Below are 16,740 nucleotides of genomic sequence, written 5' to 3' on the forward strand. Positions count from 1 at the left end.
TGCTGGTGGGGCACAGTGGTGTTAACACTGTGGTGTGTTCAGGTTACAGTTGGCCATTGTGTTATGGATACACTGTCAGGTTTTCGCCCTTAGTCTGCCTCGCGTTATTACGGCTCCTCTCAGATCAGTCGGTGTAACTACACATGTATCTCTTAATACAAACACTCTCTACCTCTGTCCTACCAAAATGAAATAAGTTAGAAACTTGCTATGAAATGTCTTTGGAAGAGTGGGGACAGTAGTGACTTACACATGACTTTCCTACTTCCAGCAAAGGTTGCCTGTTTGCAGCCTCTGTCAGACTAAGTAGCTTGATTGCAGCTCTGGATTATATGTCTCTGCAGCATTGTTACTTGTTGAGAGTATGTGTGTCCTCTGTCTATGAATGGACAAGAAGAGGTGAGCATACATGTACTTACTGAGGGTAAAACATTTGTAGAGTACTATAGCAAAACTGCATTTGATTAATCCATTGGAAACTGGGGGTCCATCATCTTTAACAGCCTTCTTACTGACAGTTTGGAAATCACTTAGAGTGCACATTTTTCCAGCTTTCTGTAAAGTATCAGCTGATTTATTGATGTTATCGTTGGCTGATTCCATGAGACTTTGGTTGCAATAGCACAGCATGAGTTGCAGGCTACACTCTGAGTCAGTATCCACCTGTGCTCCTGATTCTCTTGAATTCATTGTGAATGGCTTGTGAAAGACTTGCACCTAAGTGGAGTTCAGCCAAAGCAATTCAACTTCTAACATGTTTCCCAAGAAGTAATTGCAGCTCCTTTGATCCTGTGCTTCTCTTTCAGATTGGTGGCAGCAAAGAATTTGCTAGTTGCCTGAAGGATTGGGCAGGGAGGTGGTGGGGGGAATATCTATCAATCTTCCCTTAAATGTACTTTTGCAGAGAAAGTGCAGCCTAGAAGTGGGGTGATTGATTCTGTTCGTATTCAATATTAACTGCAAATGCTTCATGTAGCCATACCACTGGCTTTGGATTTGCATGATGTTTATTGCATGGGTAAGTGGAAAGAAACACAATATCCTCGGTTTACGTGAAGAATCTTTCTTAGAGCCCTTTACTCTGTTTTCAACCAGATATGAAAGGATGCCAGTGTGGTAAACTCCCACCAGGAACTGCTAGTGAAGCTTGGTCCTGCTTAAAGCAGGGTAAGCGTAATACGTTTGCCTTAGTGACAGGATTCCTACTCTTTTTCTCGTTGTTGAAAAGTTCAGGGTTTTCTTTCTTTCTGTGTACGTGCCTTGCATCAACAAACACGGCTTGCCTGGCTAAACAGGCTCTCTAGGTCAGCAGAAAGTGGAAGCAGTCTCATCTCGTGATGCAGGCAGAGCCCATTTCACCGCTTTGTTTTACGCATGCATGTTTCAGGAGTCTTCCAGATGAAGTAATCAATGTGGTCTTTGTCACCATGTTTTCAGGGAAGATGGTGAACGCTGAGATTTGGTGAAAAGATTCTAAGGCATTCTGTGTGTCCTACAGTAACTAGTAATTGAAATCACTCATCAGTATTGGCCGAGCAAGATTTTCTTTGTTATGCCCATTAAAATGTTTTCTAAGTTGTATGCAATATCCACTAGATTTTGGATGAGATAGCTTGTGTACAATATGGTATATGCATGCCAGTGTGTCTCCAGCTAGCGAACTAGAGCTAGAGGAAGGAAAATGAGATTTTTAAGATCTCTTGTGTAAGTATTTGGGAAAATATGCATTCATTAATGTATCTCGATAAGCATGGATTTCTCTAATGTTTCCTTTGATACTGCTTAGATTATCAAGCATGCGTTAGAGGGGATTTTCTTAGATGCTTATTAAAATCAGATACATTCCTGCTGTGTTCGTCAGTGTATTTTTGCATCATTTTGTCTCTCCATTTATTTAATGATTCATTCATATAGTAGCTTCTTAAAACAAGATGATGTAGTTTTGCTGATCATACCATCTCTAATGGTAAAGCTTACTGCGTGTACCGACCATTTATTGACCACCTACTGTTATCTGAAGTCTTTAGTCTTAGATGCCTCAATCCTGACCCTTAAATCCAGGTCTGTGGTCAGCCCCACTCTTGTTCACATCCTTGCTCCCTTCTTCCTTGCATCTTCTTTGGAACTTCCCAATTCAATCCTGCATGTTTAGATGTCCAGTAGCAGGAACTCTTCCTTTTCTCATTCCCTGTCGTGGGCTTTTTCCATTGTCTGTCCTCTTTGTACTGCTCGTAAGAAAAAGCCTAAAAGGTATGGTAAGTTGCCAGCCAAATGATTTTGTGAAGGCTTTTGCAAATAAGAAGCATTACTTAGGTGGTTTTGTTGCAGATTTGTTCATGCTGTGTGACATTATATTATAGATGTGCCTATTGATTTTGCTAAAAGTTATGCGTTGGGAGCAAGAATCCGCCTTTGTCCCTCCTCGTCACGTAACCAAAAACTCTGCCTGTGAATGCGCAGAGGCACAGAGCCCCGTGTCAGATGTGACGGGACCGGGTGTAGGGGTGCTGTGTACGATCACAGCTGCGCAGCCTCGTGTCCGAGCAGTTGGATGGGTGCAGTCTGTGGTGTTTTCACTGCTGCTGCAACACCAAAGAACTTGCTTTACACAGTGTAGCTTCTCCCCGGCTCCTTCATTTGTCTTCATAGTGTCTCCTCTGTATGCTGGAGGGAGTATTAAAGCCCAATTATGTTTTGTTTTTCTTCCCCTTTACATACACATGCACACACACAGAAGAGGAATGCAGCATTATTCCATCCTTTTAAAAGCAGGAAAGATGTGTGGTGTGGCACTTCCCCTGTCCGAGCCCCACTCTACAAGGCGCTCAAAACTCTCTTCTGCAGGTCCAGTGTGAAACAAAGGTGCTCAGCACATCACGAGCTTTGCCCTTGACTCTTACAAATTGATTATTGGGCAAAGTTAGGTTCATGTTCCCCTGGCTGGTGGTTGTTCATTCCCTTGCCCCTTCCGTGCTGTTAACATACCTGATGTTACCTACGTCGTAATACTGCTGGCAGGTGACGGCTGAGCTCAGGACTTGATTCTCCTAAGCATCGTAACAAACTTGCTGAAAATTGCTTCCATCTTTAAGACATTACATAGATAAAATGGTCAAACAATAAGGGAAAGGAAGTATTTCTTCAATTTAAAGCCCCATTTTACAGGCAGAAAAAGCCAAATGACTTTCCTGATTGTCCAGCTTTCCTTGCTTATGTCAGCTGGCTCTGGGGAAATGATCTGAACACTTGTTTTTTGGCTTTTTTTCTTCCCTCTATTTCTTTTTGTGATGGGAGGGAGGAAGAGAAAAGATCAAGGAAGTAAAACAAAATAACCCTTTGATTTCATTTGAAATACTAGCAGAAAATGTAGCTTTCTTTAACCAGCTGTACTGATGACTCTAAAGTCATTTTTTTATTCTCCATCTTTAATCCTTAAGTGGTCCTACCTTCCTCTTTAATAATGAAATGGAGTAGAATCTACTCTCCTTTTCTCCTCACTCTGTGCAAGTCTTCACTCCTAAATGCCTGCCATGTTTCCCAACTTGCTTTGGTTCTATTTAGATTGTGAGCTTTTCAGATGATAAGACACTATATAAATGGGCAGGGATGAGCACTGTGAAAGTAGCTGAGAAAGACATAACATGCACGTGGGGAAAGTCAGCATGACACTGTGCATCTCTGTGCTTACCTGGCAGGACTGTGCGTCGTGTTCGTGAACGGAGCAGCCTGAGTCCTTGTCAGCCGCACAACAAGTGTGATCTTGGGCCCCTTTGGTAGCAGCTTGTCCCTCCCTCTCTCTCCTTTTTTTTTCTTTTTCTTTTTTTTTCTTTCTTTTTCTTTCTTTTTTTTTTTTTTTTTAAGAAAAAAGGAAGTGTTGAGAGTCCTGGAGTCCCTTCTGTTTCCCCAGCAGGGTCATTCCAGGGCACAGATGAAGCAAGTTGGCAGGGGATGGGCTGTGTCAGTTCAGTATGCCATGGTGTACTCTGTCCTGTCCCTCTGTTACAAGCAGAGCACTTCAGCTGTAAGGGAAAATCTGGCAACTGCTTTTATGACCAGTGTACCTACTTAGGCAATTTCTGTCTTAAGCAAACAAGGCATTACTTTGCAGCAGCTGAAGTCTCTGGCCTTGCAACATGTCAGGGGCCTGCAGTGCAGCTGTAGGACAGACATACGTGCAGTGTCATGCTTCTGTGATTTCAAGTTCTGTCCTGCAGAGGCTTTTCGTGTTGCTTGAGACTGCACAGCTTCCTTTCCTCCCCAGGGTGTATGCGTTAGGGTGTGAGCTGGGTTCAGTTAAAACGCGTGCTCCTTGCCCTTGCATTCTCTGGTGTTTTACTCTGTGCATTCAGGAAGAAAAAGGCACTGGCTAGCCGAAATGTAAATAATCTCCTTGATATTCTTGAATCCACTGGATTTTGATTAAAAGTTACAGTAAATGGAATTTTTCTGAATTATTTATTACCCAGAAGGCTTTGATACAAGATTGTAGATTAACTTAAAGAACACTATGAAAAGGTGAGTACTTGGGGAAACAAGGCATAGATGTGTGAAGCTTGAAGATGCTTTCCCTGTTTGTTCATTTAAATTGTGTGAACAGGAGAGCAATAGCTAGAATACAGGTGAACTAGTTCCTATTTGTGTTTCTGTAATGATGTAGAAGTCTGCTATGTGAGGAAGCATTATTACTGATCAGTGTTTCAAAGCAGTTAACTCTGGAAAAAATAACCTTGCTTTTTTTCTATGTAGGTGGCAGACTAAAGTGTGTTTAAAAGTTGTTGTTCTTTGGCATTAGTTGTTCAATATAGGCAATAAGTCTTAGCCATGCTCTTTTGGGAACTATGTTTGTGAAAAGACTTGGATGAAGGAGCTGACTCTGAATGTGTCACAGCTCATTCCCAGCTACCTGCCTTTCGAAGGCCTCTTCAAAAAGGGGCTTCTCTGTGCAGTTGGATGAAGGGTGGGATCTGAATTGCTGTTCCTGTGCTGTGCACATACATCATGCGAATAGCTCAGAGCATGGTGTGAGATTTCACTTGTGTCATCCCGCAGTAAAGCTGGGGCACTTCGCTCTAAGTTGGACTGTCTTAAATGTGTCCCTGTTGTTGAGTTCTTCCCTATTCATTAGTGACTCCAAATGTGCACCTAAGGGTACTAACAACATAAAACAGCATTGTGATTCTATTTTTGAATCAGGGCCTAGTACTTTGGTTTGAAGACCTTATGCAGGGGAGGTGAATGACTGCTAGTAATGTAAATAGAAAAATTTGAGAAGTTACTAATATGTTACTGATGTATTAGTAGGATTTTGCCCTCGTTAATGTAGACCAGAATGGAGTGCGTTTRTGTGTCTGCAGGATATGGATTTTGGTTTTATTAAGAAAAGTTCTTTTRTATTCATACATTTTATCGAGCAGCATAGAACAACATAAAACAGAAGCAAATCTGTGCCTAAGTAGCAGTAGCTAAAGGAAATGACAATACCAAACACTATTAAGGAGAAGACAGCCGTGTATTACTGATAGATGCTATTGCTGAGAGCAAGTTGGTGCACGTGATTTGGTATTTGTTCTTTTTGAAGCATGCAGTGACCATACGCCAGTGTTTGCTAAATTAGGTTTTGTTTCTGCTGAGAAACCAAAAGTGCCTCAACTTACATTTGARGAAGCACTTAGGAAATAAATTCTGCTCCCTTTCTCCAAAGTTATAGCATCTCTGATCTTCAGATAGTGTAAAGCAGCATAGTTTAAAAGCTTCTTCGATTTAAACCAGCTGTGGATCTGGCTTGGTAGGATTAAGGAATGGGAAGTAGGTGGAAGACAATAAAATGTTAAACAATGCTGAATTTTGTACTTTGTACCCATTTTCTTTGCACTTGTAATGTCAGACACCACTTGTCTATTTTATCTCTTTTGAAGCTTGGAGAGGATTTATAGTGGCAGTGTTTGAACATACAATCTTTTGTGAGTCTGTGGAGTGGGTGAAATTCCAAGCCAAGTGATGCAAGCCAGGTGCCAGGGACTYGAAGGGTGCAGCAGCAAAGGCAGTTCACTCCTGTACATCAGTTTTGGTTACATGAAGGAAATTCCAAATTCTGTGGCTAAYGAATGTGTTTGATTGTGTCTCTTCCTTTATAAATGTAAGCTAATGGAATCACTGCGGTCAGTGGGGTGTGAACTGTTCTGCTCCAGAACKYCAGTAGCYAYGTTACRTTAGGCAGAGATCGCTCTAACACASGACTTACTAACATGAGAACAGTCCCAGACTCCTGTGTCTAAGCAACTAGTGGACCCTAGTGCGAGGAAACCTCACACCAGCTTCTCTCTCCAGTAATGTAGCTTGTATTGTCAAAAGACATTTCAGTTCTGGAGTCCATGGACGTTCTTTTGCCCTCCTTTTAGCAGGAAGTTGTTTGAGGGTTTTGCAACTTAACAATAACTTCGCAAAAAGTAAGACTAATGCAGCTCTGGCTGCTCCTTGCTGCATTAGGTGTCCAGTCGTGYTAAGTTTTGTGGCATGCGGATTAGTTGTTATATCACAGGTAGTATCTTTCTGTTAGAAGTGTGCTTGCCTATGAGCATACTGCAAACTAAATATTTTGTCTTTTTTTCTCATGCATTGTGGCAGAAGTGAAGCTTATTAGTCTGTTTAGATTGTTCAAATAGTGTGTATTGCACATGAATTGACACAGGTAAAACTGACTTTTAAGCTCTACCATTGAGTATGGGCTTCGGTGCCCCAGAAGAGGTTTCTCCACAAAGTCCTAAATCCTCCCAATTAGTGTGGGTTTTTTGGATTCTTCTTTCCCTCCTTCTTCCCCTGAGATTGTGATCTCTTTAGAGAAAGGCTACCTGCCCACTGGACAGTGCCAAACACGATTTTGTCTTTGTCCTTGTCTCGAACCTTTAAGTGCTACTGCAATAAAATTACACTGATGCTTTCATTAAAAAGATATATCCTCATCATAAACCACTTTCCCGAATTGAAAATAGCAGTTTGCATTGGCAGCATACTCRCTGGATATAGCTTCATTCTCAGATTACTCATCTCCATCACAAAATAGGATATTTGCCCACAAATGCATACCCACTGATGAGTTTCATGTGAATGTACCTTTGGAAAGTCCCATGAATGGTAGTGTTAGAAGTTGTAATAACTGCATAAATATTTACACTGCCACACTGGGTCTTGTGGCAGATGTATGATCTTTATGGTATCTTTATCTCATCTTTATGCATTTACCTTTTTCTTTCACTGTTGCAGTTCTTGAGTAAAGATTGGCAAAGTGAGATGAGGATGTGCAGCCCTTTTGGAAGGGTTCTGATTCTTTTGATGTCAGGGTTGATAGTAACCTACAGCGGGTGTAAAGAAGGATGTTTCTGGGTGCAGCTTGTGCTGTAACCGCTGTTTCTTGCCATCTCCTTGCAATGCCCCATCAGAGATTGTTGATCTGATCCATTATGGAGACTGCTCCATTCCTGTTACTTGGGTAACGGTGTGTGGAGGTGCCTCATATGAAACATCTGGGTTGGAGAGAATGCATCAGAGACTTTGTAAGAATATTGTCCTCTATCAGATACAAATTCCTCTGAAATTTCTCAGCACTGATTCTAATATTGTCGTTTTATACCTTCATATGTATTCATGCTTTTGGGCCAAAAGGATGAAGAGAATTGTTTTTGTAAGTCTTGAGAGGAGAAATGCGGTGTTTTCTTGTTATGTACATTAGACTTTAGATAAGGTTTTTGGCAGTTTGGCTGGAGTTGAACTAACTCAAACCTGAAACCAAATAATAGAATATGCATAAATTATCTTGGGTGTCCTGGATCTTTTTCCCATGCCTGCTGACTGTTTTCATCAGTGTCCAATATAAACCAAGTTCCCTACTATTACATCTGATGAAGAATATATTGCTTTCTAGATTGTCAGSTTTTGAAAAACTAATTTTTGTCTGCAATAAGCAATTTTCTGTTAGCTGTGTCCAAAGCACATCTTGGTCAGAATTACAAACGTGCAATTATTTCAGTAGATTGATTTGATATGTTATAGAACTGTGTCCTATTTTTCTGTTACATATTTGTTTTTCTTCAGCTAGTATCAGTTTAAGATAAGGTATATTTTTTCTGGCATTTATTCTGTTTTAATCACTAATTATGCAAGGACAGCATAAACTTACACTGATCTGAAATCTTGTTGCCTTTCATATGACCTTGGAAGTGTTTGGAACACAATGTCTCTGACCTTGAATATTTTCTGAACTTCATGAARCATCAGTGTCTTTTGTACCATTAGGAGATGCAGGGATGAAGCCTCTTTAATTTCTCAATTTCCTTGAATTGTTCTGATGACATTTACTTACGATTAAAATTAAAAAAATGTGCAGTAGAAACAGATTACGTATCCCCACGTTGCCTACTGAATGCCAGTCTGAGTGAAGAAAAGAGGATGTGATTGAATTCTAGAGAACTGAAGCTTATGGATCTTTGGCAACCTCCAAGTTATTAAACCAAACCAGACCTAATTTTGCCCCTCTGTCATATGGTAATATTCCCACTCTTATGCAGTTTCCTGGCACCAAGCTGATGCATCCTTTCAGTGTACTCTACRAATAAATGGAACTGAAGTGGAGAAGGGAGGGAGGTTTCACTCTTGTATGTATTATGTATAGACAAAATGCRCGGAGAGAGGCAGATGCCAGGTGCTACAGAAATGCAAAGTACTGTTGTCTGCCTGTGTCAATATGAGTTACGTGCCCAGCTCAGTTTTAATCCCTTTTGGATTATGGGGCTGTCCAAATTCTCATTGATGTAATAAACATGATGCAGAAAGATTTGCTAGGTAGTAAATATGATTGACCATTTTAGATTCATAAAGATGTGAACTTTGTCTTGCAGAGACAAGTTCCACTGAGCATTTTTGGACCAAAGTAGGTCAATCTAATTATAATTAGCTTTAATGAGCTCTACTCTGCAGTTTTTTTTTTTTTTACCTGTAGCTGGTTGGTACTCAGAAGTGCAAATGCTGTTCTTGCCTTTGAAAAAAGCAACCAGAAATCAAAAGAAGTAATTTCTAGTCTGATCCATTTCAACTTGAAAGCCTCGGTTATCTGCATAAACAAGGTAAACAATCCAGCATCAGTAAGAAAAACCAGAGCAATTGCAGGCAGCAATGATCAGTGTCAAATACCTGTCATAGGATAAACCTGAGATTYGGCTTTTGGTTTCACAATGATTCCCATGCAAACTGTCTGGAATGCAGACAATTTTGGTGTAAATAGGAACAATTCTGTTAAAGCCAGCAGGAATTATACCAACCTGTGCTTGAAGAGACTTTGTCCTTGGCCTCAAAAGAAACTAGATAAAGTAACAGTGAAGAGAGCGTAAACAAGTAGGGAGAATTTTTCTGGTGTTTAGGCTGTTGCGTGCACACACACACATATAATATATATATAYACACATATATATATACACATATACATAACTATATATRTGTGTGTGTGTGTGTGTRTATATATATGTACATCCTTCTCCAGAAGGAAGAAAATCCTATATAACCGGAAACTGTACATCATGGCAGTTGATAGTCTCTTTGGGACAGAGTATTCACAGGTACAGCTTTGGGGAAAGAGAAATGGATTTGAAGAAACGGTTAAGTACTTAACTGGTGAGTGCAGTACTGGACTTCTGTCTTGGCAGATGTGGCACTGGAGTCAAGGCGGCTCCTCAGGAATAGTGATGGAAGGCATCTGCTTGCGTGTAGCCTGTGTGAGGAGCTGAAACCTTTCAGAACTGGGAGAGAGAGAAAACAGAGCAGCCTGGGCAGCTTRTATCCTCTCTCAGGTCCAGTAGGGATGTGTACCGCTGCTGATGGTGCTTGGCCCCCGGCTGTGGTCCTTACTGCTTTCTTGTGGTACGCTTGCCAGCTTAGGATATACAAACCAGAAAGACCCAAGTGGGAATATATCTATCTTTTAAYGGTCTGCATGGAAATGCTCTCTATAAAACCCCTAGCTCTTGTGTGCTGGGAACTGGGGAGAGTGAGCAATGTTTTACTGGAAAGAATGTGGCTGGGGGAAAAAACTAACATTACGGGAAGTTGCAGAGATTTTTTTTTTCTTTTTTATTACTAATAATTKTCTGAGAATGGTTGGTTTATTTCTTAAAGCCTTTGAACTGCATCCTGCTCTTCAGGCAGTTTTACTGCCGACAGTTATAGAAAAGGCTGTCTCTCCTGAGAGGAGTCAGGACACACACAACTTCTGATTTTCTGTTCAGTTTCCGTGTAGTCTTGTCCAGACAGACTACTAATTTTGTGACTCAGTTCCTCTATTTTACTTTTATGCATCATGTCTGTCAAAACTTCTAGCCTTTCAAGGTGGGGATAGTCTGTCACTTTTTGARTATGTAGCTGAGCCCTGATCTTAGTTGAGTTTTCACTCTATTATTCCAGTGAAAGTAGTAATAAAAGACAGTCAGCTGCCATTATCATTCAACTCTTTTGTGGCTTCTGAATCGCTGATGTTTGAGSCATTCAGAATGGCTAGTCACAGTTGAAATGAGATAAATCGCTAAATAGGGATTGTATATTAAAGAGTATGTTGGACTTAGTCTTGTGTGGCTTTGCCTCATAGGATGTGAAAGGACTTCTGAGTAAGTGTCTGTTTCCCAGCTGTAGTCAACATGGGCGGTAATCCATGTTATGTTGTGCTAACAGCTAGAGGGAAGAATGCCTGGGAGATAGATGCCTAGGGTTTGAGTTTCTAGCAGATACTTTCTTGCAATTAAAATATTGCAGAATGGGCACAAAGTTACTGGCAAAACAAGTTGCTGCTTGTACCAGTTCTCCATTGCAGTGGTGAGACACACTAGGATAGCTAGGCTATCCTAAAGTTTTGGCATTAGTGGGAGGAAAAAACAAAACTTGTCTTCATTCCCTTTTCAGTGGTTGGAACAGCCTGCTTCAGCCTAGCCACAAATTTGGACATCAGGAGTTTTAACTAGAGTAGACCAAATTGTCAGGCATCCATGCTTTTGGTAGTTGTTATATGGCAGAATCTTAAACTAAGTATAAATTGTCCCATAGACTGTCTGTACCAGAAGATCTTTGACTGGTATAGATCTGCATATCTGGTATAGATAGATCTGGTATAGCCTTGCTCTAAATGGGGAGAGTTCTAGGTAGATCTGTCAGKGTAGGGTCTGGAGCCTGTACTTGGCCTGCCCTGTGTATCCATAGGGAACAAAATGTAAGTTAGTGTGGAGCTGAAATTGCTCCAGGTTAAATAGTGGGAAGGTAGAATGCTGTGAGGACAAAAATCCATCTTTAGACTTTGCATTTCTGTTCTCTGAGATGAAAAACTAAGAACAAATTCAGTAGAAAAGATCTTGTATGATCTGTTTTGATGATAAAGATACTAAACTTTTATCCTGCACCCTTTTGACTTGTACTTTTGTCTTTTCTTTTGYCAGCCCAGAACTGCAGTCACATTTTGCAGGGCCCAAATGGAACAATACAGAGTCCAGGCTTTCCATATGGATATCCAAATTATGCAAACTGCACGTGGACAATCACTGCTGAAGAGCAGAACAGGATACAGCTTGTTTTCCAGTCCTTTGCATTAGAGGAAGATTTTGATGTATTATCTATCTACGATGGACCGCCTCAGCAGGGGAATCTGAGAACAAGGTACAGCACTTGTAACAGTGATATTTAACCATGCTTGGATTTCTGCTACTGGGATTGAAGTGTTTAGGTTGAAGGTTTATGCTGCAGTAAACTGGGAGTGCTTCATGAACAATTCTTGTAGCTGTTTTGATTTTGTGTATTTGGTAAGGTTTGAAATGTTTCTCTTGAATGCCTGACAGTAATGATTTATCAAGAGTYGTTCTAGGCATTCAGAGAAGCTAATTGGAAAATGGAGAACAAGGAAAGGAGAGCTAATGTGCAGAGAAGCTTCCCTCAATCTAAAAGAGATTGTCTGAGTAGGAAGGAGGATGGATAAAGCAATACATATGAATGCAGGAAGCCTGCATCTCAGTTTGTAGCTCTGCCAAATACTCTGTGGGTGCCTTTGGGTAATTTCCTAACTTCCAGTCAGCCCRCCAGTTGGACAAGGATGATCCTCTTGCATCTGTCTGAACTACTACRTCTCCAGGGGTAAGGATGCTGTTCTCTGAGGCTTTCAGATACTGTCTTAATATTAGTAATAAGTTAAATAGGCTAATTATGAAAAATAATGTATTGCTATCACAGCAACTATTGTATGGTATGTTAGACATCTGCAGTTGGTGGAGTCACAATCTTGGACTTCTAGGTCTGAGGTTTACTTGAAATCATCATGGTAACTTGTGACATGACTGCAGTTTCCTGTGGTGGTAAGTTGCAGCTAATGTCTGATAGTAATRTATTCAAAAAGTAATGGAACCAATCAATCATAGTGGCAGCCTTCAGTGTTGCAGTCACTTCCTGCTAAAGACATTCCAATCATGGAGAGTCCTATAAATTAATTTTACTTCGGACCAGTTTAGGACAAGCCTATTGAGTTTATAGTGTCTCATCTAACCCAGCTGGAAGATGGAGTTAAGGAAACAAATACTGGTGAATACCAGCTCTTTACATAGATGATTTTAGTTATTTAAATAAATGATATCTTCATCTTGCAACTGTGCTTGAAAATCATCCTAATTATGAGACCGTATCACTTAATCAGGAAGTAGAATACTGCTTTGCTTTGAGTATTATGTAAAGGATGCCTGCATCTGATATGAAATTCTGCTCAGGAAACTTGATATGGTGAGCACTCAATGCTGCTTCTGCACAGAGAAGCCCCCTGGCAAATTGTTCTGCTCATCAGCATTGCCAGACATTTCCTTTTGCCCTCTAGATGTCAGTGGGAGTTTCTGCTGAAGAAGCAAAATCCATGAATGAAATTAGTTCAAAAGTAGGGTCATGGTGGAGTAAATTAGTAAGATAACGTAGATAAGTTGCATCCAGGTATTATTCTGGCTACTCTTTGCTCATAAGCATGATATGATTGTAGATGAAGTAACGGCAAGGACATCTTAATACAGTCCATCAGTACAACAAACCTATGAGATGTAGCTTAGCTACTGTGCTGATAACTTGTAGTCTTGCATTTTGGGGAGAAGGTGAGGGAGACAGTTCTTTGTCTGCATCACTGATGAAATTTGTGTGTAACTTAGGCAGATTATAAGCATATATAAGTTGTGCTCCAGATTTTATCCTGCAAACTAACTTTGAGGAATCAATTTTATCACTGATGAGTAGATGGCGTGGTCAGGGAGTGGGCTATGTTTAATACAATARAAGATAATGAAGTAAGTGGGAAGAAAAAGGTATCAAGGTGAGCATTATGAAGTGGGACATTTCATAAAGGTCTGAAAGCAGTTGCATAAGGCTTACAGAAATCAAGATGTGGGCTTTTATAGGATCGACCCTTGCATTCTTCCCCTGGACATTTCTAGAATAGTGACTTCAAAACCTGGAACTTGCTGCTCTCTGCTGTTTGGTGTCTCACCTCTTTGTTCAGCTAGTATTTTCTATACATCAATCTTATCTCATTAAACTCTGTAGCTGTTGCTCAACATTGGCCTTTCTTCTTTTCTCTCTCTCTTTTTTTTTTCTTTTTTCCTTTGGCTATCAATTTTATGTTTTTTCTCAGACTGCTTTCCAAATGTACTCCATTCATCATCAAGTGCAGCACTCGAAGATGGATGACCGTGCGTCATCATCAAGACTCATGCTACCATGAGGCAGGCCAAAATAAGCTGTAAGCAAGTGCAGAGGAAGGGGAGAAGACCTGCTTCTGTGGGGAGAAGGAAGCTGTCTTGTTAAGTGTAATTAAGGCCTATCAACAAAGTAGTTGAGAGAGAGACAGGAACCATATCTCTTTGCCTTTCCCACTCTGTTTGATCCTCCCTCTTCCCCTCCCCCCAGCCTTTTACCACCACACCGTTTTAATAAGCAGGAGGTCTTTTTAAATGAAAGGAATTAGCTTTCTATATAGTGAGCCAGGTTCTGCAGTTGGTATCAAAAAAAAAAAAAAAAAGAAAGAAAGAAAGAAAAAGAAAAAAAGAAAAGGAAGCCTAGGCTGGGAAGAACTGACCAGCTGGAAAGCAGCTCTGTGGAGAAGGAGCTGGGGGTCCTGGTGGACAAGCTGAACATGAGCCAGCAATATGCCCTTGCAGCAAACAAGGCTGACAGCATTGCAGGCTGCATTTGGAAGAACATTGCTGAGGGAATTGATCCTTCCCCTCTGCTCAGCACTGCTGAATCTGGAGTGCTGGGTGCAGTTCTGGGCTCTCTGGGACAAGACAGAAATGGACATGCTGGAGTGAGTCCAGTGCAGGGCCTTAAAGATGATTGAAGGACTGGAGAATCTCTCATATGAGGAGAGACTGTGAGAGCTGGGACTATTTAGCCTGGAGAAGAGGAGGCTTAGGGGGATCTGACCAGTTTCCATAAATATCTGACAGAAAGATGAGAGAAGATGGAGCGTGTCTCTTCTCAGCAATAAGCAGTGAAAGAGGCAATGGGCATATGGGCATGCACTGAAATACAGGACTTTCTGTCTATCTCTGAGAAACAAAGACAATCCCAACTTTTTATTTATTTTTACTTTTTTTTCTGCGAGGGTAGACAAATGCTGAGACAGTTTATGCAGAGACTGTGGAGCCTCCCTCCTTGGAGGTTCAAAACCCGATTGGACAAGATCCTGAGCAGTCTGAACTAGCTGACCCTGCCCTAAACAAGGGGGTTGGCCTTGAAGATTTGTAGAGGTCCCTTCCAGCTTCAGCTGATCTGTTATTCTGTGACTTGAGGTAAGAAGGCAGTTGAGTTTATATTGTTGAGGGTCACTGATTTGTTTCAGTCTTTAATGTCTGCTTGACTGAGAAAAAAGAATGATTTTGATGTAAATGAGTGGGTTACCTGTTGAAGTTCCCTTGTGATGGAGGATGGGGAATGGTTAGTCTTCTCAAAACCCTGCTGCTCTGTTTAAGCCAGATATTACTGAGAGCTCCTCTAGCCTGGACTGTCACGGTGTCATGTCTATATTCATTTCTGAGAAGGGGTTAATAATTCTGTTCATCCTGTGTTGGCAAACACYCTATTGCGTTGCAATTTAATGTGGTGTGAAAGTTCCCTAATAGAATAAGGGCAGACTTAATCCAATGAGACATTTGCTAATAAACTGCTTTACTGTATATTAGGGAATTTGCATTGTATATTTGTGATGAGTATGTGAATATTAAATGTGTTTCAATATCTTAATTTAGCTATGCTGTTGTCATCTTTCAGTGCCATGACTTCGCCTTGTTTGCTGAAATCAGAGTCTGAGTCTTTGCTTCTAGAGCTTCTCACAGATAATTCTGCTTTTTCCTACTGCCACACACTGGCTTTCAGCAGGGACCATTATAGTAGAATCTTCTTTGGATACAGACTACAGTGACTGGTAGTTTTTCCCCCTCCCCCTTTTTTTTTCTTCATTGACTTGAGTAGGAGAGCTGCATGTTTTCAACAATTTGGGTGAGGTTTCTAACTAYCTCCAATGCCTGCATGTGGCTTCCCTTCTCTTGAGCAGTGTTTGTGCTCATTAAACCAGAGCAAACTCTCCCAAATGCCCATCCTTCAAATTCCTAAATATTCTGAGCTGCCAGTGGGATCAGAGGAACACGTGTGGTGATCTGAACTGAAAACTGCAGTTGTTCAAGAATRCTTTTTTGCATATTCCCATTGTGCTTTGCTGATTGTATCATTGTTAAGAGGATGTTCCAATCAGGTTGGTTTCCTGGTTGGTTTCCCACAGTGCTGGGCTTAGAAGCTCTGCAAAGACCCAGCTAAAGTTTGAATATTTGGTGTTATTTATGGAGCTGAGATAGCTATGCGATTTGGGAGACTGTACCTTTTCAGATCCAATTGTTACGTGATGAAATGAGACAAGTTAAAAAAAAGTATCAAGCAAGGAACCCACATGATATCTTCAATCTTTTTCAACTGATGCTGATAATTTACAGGGTGTTTTTAATGTAAGAATCCTAAACTATTTGTTAGCTTCCTTATTTGAAGTTTAGGCCGGCACTCACATATAAAGAAAAATATTTACAGTACATATGGTAATTTGGTAATTTCACCTCCCTACACCTGTTTCCCTGAAGGGAGCCAAGAAGTCAGAACAGACATCCATRTAAGAAAATTAGATAGCAGATCACTTCACCTCACACAAACTGTGTTTGAAGTCATCACTTTTTTGTCTTGTCAATGCAGAGACATCCAGACCCATGGACTCGGGAGGAAGTTTCTGCTATGACAGCTGCAGATTTGATTTTGAGGGTGTAGCATGAAAGAAGGAGAATTCAAACCACAATGGTTGTTCTTCAGCTCAACGTAACAGATCCAGCACTTGTTCTGGCCTAGCTCTTCCTAGGGTTGCAGGTTCCAGAATAACTTCTATGTGTATCAGAGGTCTCTTTTCAGATCTGTGGATGGCAAATACTAATTATTTAGAAGATCAGCCTTAATGGGATGAGCTGTGCTTGTTTTATTTCAGGGCTGAAATCCATGRTGGTGTGGATATTTTCCTTTTAATGTAATAAGATTTTCATTCTCTAACTTAAAATTCAAAAATGTTTTATAACAGTGGTATCAGAGGGCCATGCTTTAGTCAAGCTCTTATTGTGATGAGCACTGCACTGCTCATAGATGAAAAGATGTTTTGAACAGGAA

General features: G+C 40.7%; 1 protein-coding gene across 1 annotated transcript in view; it reads left to right on the forward strand.

Moving 5' to 3' along the window:
* The window catches only part of CSMD2 (CUB and Sushi multiple domains 2), a 324,269-nt gene that overhangs the window by 19,415 nt on the left and 288,114 nt on the right, over positions 1-16,740 (forward strand). The window contains exon 2 of the mRNA XM_085306730.1: positions 11,466-11,682. Coding sequence (XP_085162856.1) covers positions 11,466-11,682 — 217 coding nt within the window. The remainder of the gene's footprint in view (positions 1-11,465; positions 11,683-16,740) is intronic.

This window comes from Rhea americana, unplaced genomic scaffold (assembly GCF_003343005.1).
Source record: "Rhea americana isolate MKP2758 unplaced genomic scaffold, rheAme1 scaffold_246, whole genome shotgun sequence".
In the NCBI taxonomy this organism is placed as follows: Eukaryota; Metazoa; Chordata; class Aves; order Rheiformes; family Rheidae; genus Rhea; species Rhea americana.